The sequence below is a fragment of the Urtica dioica genome, chromosome 8 (assembly GCF_054948205.1).
Source record: "Urtica dioica subsp. dioica isolate 48M chromosome 8, U.dioica_male_clone48M_v1_H2, whole genome shotgun sequence".
Taxonomy (NCBI): Eukaryota; Viridiplantae; Streptophyta; class Magnoliopsida; order Rosales; family Urticaceae; genus Urtica; species Urtica dioica.
In genome coordinates, this window is record NC_142763.1 from 7,528,119 (window position 1) to 7,538,100 (window position 9,982).

The 9,982-nt window shown below is 47.9% G+C and overlaps 1 protein-coding gene across 1 annotated transcript; it reads left to right on the top strand.

Annotated features, from left to right (window-relative positions):
- Positions 1–2,139: 2,139 nt before the first annotated feature.
- On the top strand, positions 2,140–7,470 carry LOC149387749 (uncharacterized). Its single transcript, XM_089622239.1, has 4 exons — positions 2,140–2,977; positions 3,284–5,379; positions 5,476–6,359; positions 6,495–7,470. Exons 1-4 carry the CDS (start codon positions 2,140–2,142, stop codon positions 7,468–7,470), a joined length of 4,794 nt encoding a protein of 1,597 aa, XP_089478365.1.
- The last annotated feature ends 2,512 nt before the right edge of the window (positions 7,471–9,982 follow it).

The window sequence follows — 9,982 nt, forward strand, 5'->3', positions numbered from 1 at the left end:
GGACGGTGAAAATAGGTATACCATGCATGTGGTCAAAGTCATGAAAACACTCTCTATAAGCAAATATTGTAGCCATTTTTTCTACATGGTTGTCAAAGTCAGTTTACATCGATACCTTCAGTGTTAATATATAGAGACACTAGCTAGAGTTCTCTTTTTTTCAAGTCAAACCTTTTACAAACCTTTTTTTCCATCAACAAAACTAGCCTAGTATTCTTTTTTAATTCTTTTTTTACATATTACTGATAAGTGAGATTCATTCACACTTATCTATGACTCTTAGATAAGAATCGAAGCTTGTTCTTAATGTTTTTGATATTATTTTGTAGTTTTCATTGCATTTTCAGGTTTGAGAGAGTATGAGAAGGTGGTGGTGCGAAAACGGGCTGAATCGGAGCTAAATCGAGCAAGTTATGGTCATTTGAAGTCAAGTCAACAAAAGTCAACGGCGGTCAACAAGAAGTCAGCTTCTCAAGGCTGGCGCGCCGCGCCTATTGAATGGCGCGCCGCGCCCCTGGTGACCAAATTTTCACCCGAGAGCTCGAGCGGCCAACGCGCAAGAGAGGCGCGGCGCGCCTTCAGAAATTCAAGAGTGGCGCGGCGCGCCTGTTATGTGGCGCGCCGCGCCAGGCGCTTTTTCAGAATTCTTGGAGCTCGTCTTTTAAATCATTTCTGGCCCTTGGATCTCATCCAAGGGTCCATATTTGCTCCGAAAACCTCTTCTAAACCCTCATATACACTTATTCAAAGAAAAAAAGAGGAGGTTTTGACATAGAACACTTTAGTTTTTGTTTTGAAACCTTGAGAGAGAAAGTGAGAGAGAGAAAGCTAGGGTTGACACTCATTTTTGTTCTTGAGCTTGGAAGTGAAGAAGAAGAGGGAGAAGTGACAACCTCCATCATCCTCATGATCTCCATTTGTTCATCCTTAACTCTATCTCTTTTATTTATTGTTATTTACTTATTTACTCCACTTAATGCTTTGTTGAACATATTTTAAGCTTTCAAGCATTCTATTGAGTTTTGTTGATTATTTTTATCTATTGAGCATTGAGTATTGTGATTACTTTATTGTTTTATCTTAGTGGAATATTGAAGTAGTGTTTGAGTTAATGAAAGCTTTGTTTGGTTGTTGAGATTAGCATTCTATGTCTTGTTTCTTTATTGTTTTGTTTCTTTTACTTATTTCAATTTTACTTTGTTTATTCTCAATTATGAGTAGCTAAATAGATTTGGGGTGCGATGTAGTTGAGTAGTTGAGTTGGTTGGTCAAACCTTTAGATTAGATTTTGTGCTTCATGGTTGGGTTGAGAGTGAAATATTATGGATTTGGGTTGTGTGTTAACGCTAATTAGAGTAGCTAACTAATTAGTGAACCTTAGACGAGTTTAGAAACCGAGAGGTAATAAACGAGTGAGCTCTACCCGTCCCATCATTAACCTTCCTAGAGCTATAGAAAGACTAGGGGGTAGATGTAGTTGATTGAAATCCCGGGCTAAATGCGGTTTTGTGTTTTAGTAGGACCCAAACCGAGAGGTGTAAGTTCGACACGTAGCTAGATTCCTAAAGACTCGAGAGAGATTAGTGAATGTTTTAAGAGGGATTGAGACTAAATTTTACAACTCTAAACCCGAGCTTAGAATCGTACCAAGACCGACCGACTCGATGAAATAACGAAATCGCGCCCCTTCCTTTTAACTTGTGTTTAAATAGTGTTTTCACTTTTGTTTACATTTCATCTTGTTCTCAAAACAATCAAAAACCCCCCATTTTTCATTTTCCATAACTCGAAAAAGAAAGCTAGTGAGTTTGCTTCGGAAATAGTCTAGAGTCCTTGTGGGATCGATATCCGTGCTTTTGCACTCTATTACTTGACGACACGTTCGCTTGCGTCGTGTAGAATTTTTCTTTAGTTAAGAAAATTCACATCAAGTTTTTGGCGCCGTTGCCGGGGACTTCGGTTCTATTTTCGATTGAATTATCTAGTTTAATTTTTGAGTTTGCTTGTTATTATTGTGCTTATTGTGTGCCTCTTATGTTTTAAAGGTGCATGCGACGACGTAACCCTCCGCTCATTCCTATCAATCACGAGATCGAACGGACTTGCCGACGGAACCGAGCGGAGGCAAGGCGAGCCGCCATGGAAGGAGGCAATGAAGCACAACATCATGCTCGTCGAAACGCGGAACATGGAGAAGAACGAAGGACCATACTCGACTATGGTCAACCTACTTTCGACGAGCACCAATCGGCAATACGAATTCCGGAGATGGAAGGGAACCCAAACTTTGAGATTAAAACCTCGATCATCCACATGGTGCAAAACAACCAATTTTCCGGTTCCCCCTCCGAAGATCCGCAAGACCACATCAACAACTTCTTGCGGATTTGCAACACGTTCAATCTCCCTCACTTATCCAAGGAGGCCGTGTGTCTACGACTCTTCCCGTTCTCCATCCGAGACCGCGCACATGGGTGGTTATCCTCTCTTGCTCCGGGTTCGATCACCACATGGGATGACTTATGCTCGAAGTTCATCTCACGATTCTTCACTTTTGAGAAGATGACCCGGAGGAGAAACGAAATCCATAACTTTGGACAATACGACGGAGAGTCCCTTTACGAAGCGTGGGCTCGTTTCAAGGATATGATTCGGAAGTGTCCGGGCCACGGTATTGCGGAGTGGGTGCAACTCCAAATCTTCTATAGCGGGCTTATGGCCTCGACGCAAGACCGAGTCAACACCGCATCGGGAGGCTCACTTCTCGACAACACCACCACCGATGCATTTGCACTACTCGAGAAGATGGCCCAAGTGAACGATCAATGCCCGGTCGAGAGGACAATTGCCGCGAGAGAACCGATAACTCCGGAGATGGAGCTCCTCAAATCGTTGACAATTGAGGTAGCCAAACTCGCAAAGACCGTCCACGGAAAAGAAGCGGTGAAGGCGGTGGGGACATCTCACCACAAGTGTGGTTTGTGTGCGGGTCCTCATCTGACGGACGAATGTGGCGAGATAGAGGAGTCCAAGTTTGTGGGAAACCACAACAATCGTCCCACGTACCAAAACTCGGGGAATTATTACACGGGAGCGAGGAACAATCATCCAAACTTCTCATGGAGAAATCCTCAAGACCAAGTGGCGATGCAACCGGCTCCACCTCAACACCAACAACCATACCTTCCACCACATCATCAACAACATCAACACCCACCGCCTCAACAACAACATCAACAACACCATGGGAGCTCACAATACCGGAATAATCCTCCTCCTCAAGACAAGAGACCAAATCTTGAAGATTTAATTGCCCAAATGGCAATTGAAAACACCAAGTTCATGACGAACACCACGGCCGCACTCGAACGCCAAGAAGCGGTCCTCAAAAGCAACTCGGCCCAAATAAGAACTCTTGAAGTTCAAATGGGTCACTTCGCTAAAGCCATGAGCGAGAGACCGCAAGGGTCCCTTCCAAGCAATACCGATGTCAACCCCCGATCACAATGTAACGCCATCACTTTGAGAAGTGGTAATGTGGTTGACAACTCGACCGAGAGCCAAGAGAAAAAGAAAGAAAAGGGGCATGTAGACGAGTCTTCACCGACGGATCAAGCTTCACCGACGCGACTTCCGATTGCCCCACCAACCATCAAGGTTCCCGTTCAAGTCCCGTTCCCTCAACGCCTCAAGAAAAACAACATCGACAAGCAATTTGGTAAGTTTCTTGACATCTTCAAGAAACTAGAGATCAATATACCATTTGCCGATGCGATAGAGCAAATGCCGAAATACGCGAAATTCCTAAAGGAGATCATTTCCCACAAGAGACGGATAAGCGAAGAGTGCGATACTATAGCTCTCACCGAGGAGTGTAGCGCGATTATCCAACGGAGGCTACCCACGAAGTTGAAAGATCCGGGGAGCTTCACCGTTCCTTGTGATATTGGAGGCTCGAATCTTGGGAGGGCGTTATGTGACTTGGGAGCTAGCATCAACTTGATGCCGTACTCAATCTTCCTCAAGCTTGGAATCGGAGAAATCAAACCGACTCGCATCACGCTTCAAATGGCGGACCGGTCAATCAAGTATCCTCGTGGAGTGATTGAAGATGTACTCGTCAAGGTTGATAAGTTCATCCTCCCCGCGGATTTTGTTGTGCTCGACATGGAGGAAGATCGGAACATTCCGATCATTTTGGGGAGACCTTTCTTAGCGACCGCTGGTGCGCTCATCGATGTGCAAAAAGGAGAATTGAAGTTGCGGGTCAATGGCGAAGAAGCTCATTTCAACGTCTTCGACTCGGTGAAGTATTCGAGAGCTAGCGATGACGTGTTCCGAGTCGATATGTGCAACGCCATCATCAACGATTATGCTCACCAATCCACCGACTCACTCGAGGTATGTCTTCTAAACTCATTGGATTTTGCTAATGAGTTGTTGAGATGTGAAGCTTTAGGTGAAGCAAATTACATGGATAGCTTTGAGCCAAACCGAAAGAAGTATTTTGAAAGTTTGGGAGAGAGACCACCACGAGTCCTTCCATCCATCGAGAAGCCACCCGAGCTAGAGCTCAAGGAGTTGCCATCGCACCTCCGATATTCCTACCTAGGAGACGAGTCCACACTCCCGGTGATCATTTCCGCTCACTTGAGCAAAATGGAGGAAGAGAAAATCTTGGAGGTGTTGCGGAGACACAAGACCGCTTTAGGATGGACTTTGTCCGACATCAAAGGCATTAGTTCATCCTATTGCACGCACCGAATCCTCATGGAAGACGACCACCGCCCCTCGATCGAGCATCAAAGACGACTCAATCCGGCGATGAAGGAAGTGGTGAGAAAGGAGATTTTGAAGTGGCTCGACGCCGGAGTCATTTACGCCATCTCCGATAGCCCTTGGGTGAGCCCGGTTCAATGTGTGTCGAAGAAAGGAGGCATAACGGTGGTGAAGAATGCCAACAACGAGCTCATTCCGACTCGAACGGTGACCGGTCACCGCATTTGCATGGACTACCGAAAGCTCAACAACGCAACTCGGAAAGACCATTTTCCGTTGCCATTCATTGATCAAATGCTCGACCGTCTCGCCGGCCACAACTACTATTGCTTCCTCGACGGCTATTCCGGGTATAATCAAATCGCCATCGCCCCCGAAGATCAAGAGAAGACCACCTTCACGTGTCCCTACGGCACGTTTGCTTTCCGGAGAATGCCATTTGGGCTATGCAACGCACCGGCGACTTTCCAACGGTGCATGATGGCGATCTTCTCCGACATGGTGGAGCGTACCATCGAGGTATTCATGGACGATTTCTCGGTGTTTGGTTCCGACTTTGACCAATGCCTTGAACATTTGTCCATGGTGCTTTCGAGGTGTGTTGAGACCAACCTTGTGCTAAATTGGGAGAAGTGTCACTTTATGGTGAAAGAAGGCATTGTGTTGGGTCATCGAATCTCGGCGAAAGGATTGGAGGTTGACCGAGCAAAGATAGAGACGATTTCTAAGTTACCTCCTCCAATATCGGTGAAGGGAGTCCGAAGCTTTCTCGGCCATGCGGGTTTCTATAGGCGCTTCATCAAAGATTTTTCAAAGATCACTAAGCCTCTTTGTGGCTTGCTCGAGAAGGACGCGAAGTTTGTTTTCACTTTGGAGTGTTTGGAAGCTTTCAACACTCTAAAGAAGATGTTAAGCACGGCCCCGATCATCACCGCCCCGAATTGGGACTTGCCTTTTGAGTTGATGTGTGACGCGAGTGACTTCGCGGTTGGAGCGGTTCTCGGTCAAAGGAAGGACAAGGTCTTCCACACCATCTACTACGCAAGCCGAACTCTCAACGAAGCTCAACTCAACTACACCACCACCGAAAAGGAGCTCTTAGCCGTGGTGTTTGCCTTCGACAAGTTCCGGCCGTACGTCATCGGAAACAAGGTGGTAGTCTACACCGATCACGCCGCGATACGATATTTAATGACGAAGAAAGATGCCAAGCCTCGGCTTATTCGGTGGGTTCTCTTGCTTCAAGAATTTGATGTGGAGATCAAGGACAAGAAAGGAACGGAGAATTTGGTAGCCGACCATCTCTCGCGTCTCGAGACCTTTGAGCACGTCCATGATCGTGCCAAGCCCATTGACGACTTATTCCCCGACGAGAAACTCATGGCGGTTAAAGGAGTCGCACTACCATGGTATGCCGATTATGTCAACTATTTAGTCGGCGAGGTAATTCCGGAAGACCTCAAGTCGTACCAAAAGAAGAAGTTTCTCTCAGATGTACGAAGATACTATTGGGAAGAGCCGATTCTCTATCGGCAATGTGCGGACCAAATCATTCGGCGGTGTGTCCCGGAAGACGAAATGGACTCGGTTATGAGGCATTGCCACAAGTTGGAGTGTGGAGGGCACTTCGGCCCGACACGTACCGCGGCTAAGATTCTCCAAAGCGGCTTTTATTGGCCGTCGATCTTCAAGGATTGCCGAGAATTCATAATGTCATGCGATCGTTGTCAACGGACGGGAAACATCTCTAACCGGAACGAGATGCCGTTGACGAATGTCCAAGAGATTGAGCCATTTGACGTGTGGGGGATCGATTTCATGGGACCGTTCCCATCGTCTTACAACAACAAGTATATCCTCCTCGCGGTGGATTATGTGACAAAGTGGGTTGAAGCTAAGGCGACTCCGATGAGTGACGGTAAGGCGGTCCTAAACTTCCTCAAGAAGAACATCTTCTCTCGATTCGGTACCCCTCGAGCCATCATAAGCGACGGTGGGTCTCACTTTTGCAACCGCCAATTTGAAGCGCTTCTCACTAAGTATAGCGTTACCCATCGGAAAGCGTTGGCTTATCATCCTCAAGCCAATGGTCAAGCGGAAGTGTCGAATCGAGAAATCAAGCAAATTCTCGAAAAGACGGTGGGTAGTTCATTGAAGGATTGGTCCAACAAGCTCCATGATGCTCTTTGGGCCTACCGAACCGCGTTCAAGACGCCCTTAGGTATGTCCCCGTATCGACTTGTTTACGGGAAAGCTTGTCACTTACCCGTGGAACTTGAGCACAAGGCTTTGTGGGCAATGAAAAAGCTCAATTTTGACTACCAAGCGGCGGGGCAACAAAGACTTCTTCATCTCAACGCGCTTGACGAGCTAAGGACCGACGCGTACGAGAATGCGAAAATCTACAAAGAAAAGACTAAAGCATGGCACGACAAGCATATCGTGCGAAAGGAGTTTGTAGTAGGCCAAAGAGTTCTTCTCTTCAACTCTCGGTTGAAACTTTTTCCCGGGAAATTGAAGTCTCGGTGGTCCGGCCCGTTCGAAGTCGTTCGAGTATTCCCATACGGCTCGGTGGAACTCAAGGCAGCCAATGGATCGACCTTCAAAGTGAATGGACAACGAGTGAAGCCATACTACGGTGGAGTATTCGAGAGTGAGCGGGTAGTCACTCTCCTCGCCCCGGAACAATGAACGACAAATCGGTACCCCGTCGAGCTCTAGACGTTAAATTAAGTGCTTGTGGGAGGCAACCCACGATTCTTTCGTTGTCTTTAATTTCTTTTATTTGAAAAAAAAAAAAAAAAAAAAAAATCAGACAGGGCGCGCCGCGCCATGACCATGGCGCGCCGCGCGCTAGTGGAAAAAAGTTCCCGAGAGCCAGCGCGTTGAGGCGCGCTGGTAGGCGCGGCGCGCCTTCACGTTTCTGGACATTGGCGCGACGCGCCTGATACGTGGCGCGGCGCGCCAGAGCGTTTTAATAGCCACGGCCTTGGTCCAAAAAACACAATTTTCAAATTTTTCTCAAACTTTCTCCTCCCCCTCCGAAACCCAACATTTTTTTGCTCGAAATTTCTCATTCCAAACACAAAATTTCTTCAAAATCTTGCATCCAACATCATCATTTGTGCATTCACTTCGGATTTCATCGTCGATTTTGACTCGTTGAGCACATTTTCACCCGAATTTCAACTTTTGAGGTGAGTTTGATTTCGAATTTTTATGAGTTTAAAGCACGTTTTGGGCTTGGATATTGATTGAATAATGTGTTTAGGTTGTTTGTAGAGGTGTTTGGGTGAACAAAATTCTAGTTTGGTGTAGTTTTCATAGTAAAATCTCATGCACGCTAGGTGTTCGTAAAAATGCCCGAGAGAGAGTTTGTTGACATTTTTGTGTGTGTAGGTCTCGTTCTTGATAGTAAGTGTCTTCATGTAAGTTTGCGGTGTCGTGCATGAGTTTTTGTTTGAAAATTTTGGGTGTTTGGTCGATTTGTAATTTTTCCATATTGTGACCCGTTGTCCCGGACGCCGCGTCCCGGCCTCGTGAGTCTAATGCCGTGTCGAGTTGTGATTTTCAGGAATGGCACCAAAGCGAGCGCGAGCGGCGTCGGCCCGTGGAACTCCGTTGTCGAGGCTCATCGTCGGAGCCGACGCAAAATGGGCAAAAATCGTAGACAAGAACTTCATCCCGGAGAGGAAATTCGTGCCGAGCCCCGACAACGGGAACCTAAAAGCTCAAATCGAGGAGCGCAGTTGGGAAAACTTAGCGACCATCGAGACCCGCGCTATCATGGACCTTGTTCGCGAATTCTACGCGAACCTTGGGGCCACCGAAGAAACAAGCCCCTCGGTAACGGTTCGGGGGGTTTTCGTGAGCATAACGTCGAGGGCAATCAACGAGCATCTCGGCCTCCCTAGCATACCCGACGACGACTACCACAACTTAGCCCTCAACCCTCAATTCGACGATATTTTGACCACGTTGTGCGGCCCCGGAGCGTCGTGGAAGCGCAATCAAGCGGGAGAACCGCTCGAGCTCAAGACGACGCACATGAGCAAGTACGCAAAGACTTGGGCTCATTTCATAAGCTCGAACATCATGCCGAGCACGCACGCCCACGGCCTCCCGATCTCCAAAGCGGTGCTCTTGTATTGCATCGTCACCGGGCGTAGTGTCAACGTCGGGAAAATAATTCGAGCAAAGATGTTCGATGCGGCAAAGTGTTCTACAACCGGCGGTCTCGGTTTTGGCGGGCTTATCACGGAGATGTGTGAGACGGCCAATGTGAAGACGTATGACGACGAAGAGAGGGCGCCGAAAGGGAAGAAGATCGACTCCGCCTTCATCAACGGTCTTCCTCAAATGGCCGGGCTAGCGGAGGCGAATGGAAGAGGCTTCCTCAACATGGCTCCCGACCTCGAGGAACCCGCCCGCTACCGACACGCGGCTCCGGAAGCGCCTATGCCCGAGCCCGACATCAATGAGCCACAATACGCTCAAGTGCTCGCAATGATGGGGAACCTCGGTGTCGCCTCTCAAGAGCGGTACCAAGTCGAAGACCGAAGGTGGGATGACTTCATGCGTCAAGAAGCCGAGCGGCGCCAGCAAGACGATCAAAGATGGGAGTACACCTCTCAATTCATGCGCGAGGAGACGGAACGACGCCGTGTAGAAGACCAACGGTGGGAGCAATCGGAGGCTCGACTTGGGCAACTCGAGCGGAGCATCGATCAACTCGGTGCGGCGCACAACTCGCTCGCCACCTTTGTCGAGAATCAACACTCGTGGTTCTCGACCACGGCGGAGTTCGGCTACAACGCCTACACCCAATGGACTTCCGGAGGCGCCTCGGCAAGCTACCCCGACGCAAGTGGATCCGGTGCATCGTCAAGCCTCCCCGACGGCTTCTTCGACCCATTCCCGCCGTGTTACCGATACCAAAGCTACTACGACGCACCACCGCCACCGCCGGACAATGATGGCGACACCGCCATGTGATCTCTTAGCTCCGCCCCTCTCCAATGCGCGCCATCGAGGACAATGTCGAGTTCAAGTTTGGGGGGGTGTTTCCACAAATTGCGGGGGCTTGTCGGTACTCCATTTTCTCTCTTTTCTCATTTTTCATGGATAATTTAAGTTTTATTGCTTTATTTTCGTTTTCGTAGCATATTTTGTTTTGGATAATTTAAGTTTGTTTGTTGTGTTA

What these genes read in the sequence shown, in the direction of transcription:
- LOC149387749 (XM_089622239.1), top strand. Translation starts at nt 2,140, where the DNA reads ATGGAAGGAGGCAATGAAGCACAACATCATGCTCGTCGAAACGCGGAA. An exon ending in CCATGGTGCTTTCGAGGTGT is followed by an intron (nt 5,380 to 5,475) that starts GTTGAGACCAAC and finishes AAAGGATTGGAG; the next exon opens with GTTGACCGAGCAAAGATAGA. An exon ending in TGTGTCCCGGAAGACGAAAT is followed by an intron (nt 6,360 to 6,494) that starts GGACTCGGTTAT and finishes ATTCATAATGTC; the next exon opens with ATGCGATCGTTGTCAACGGA.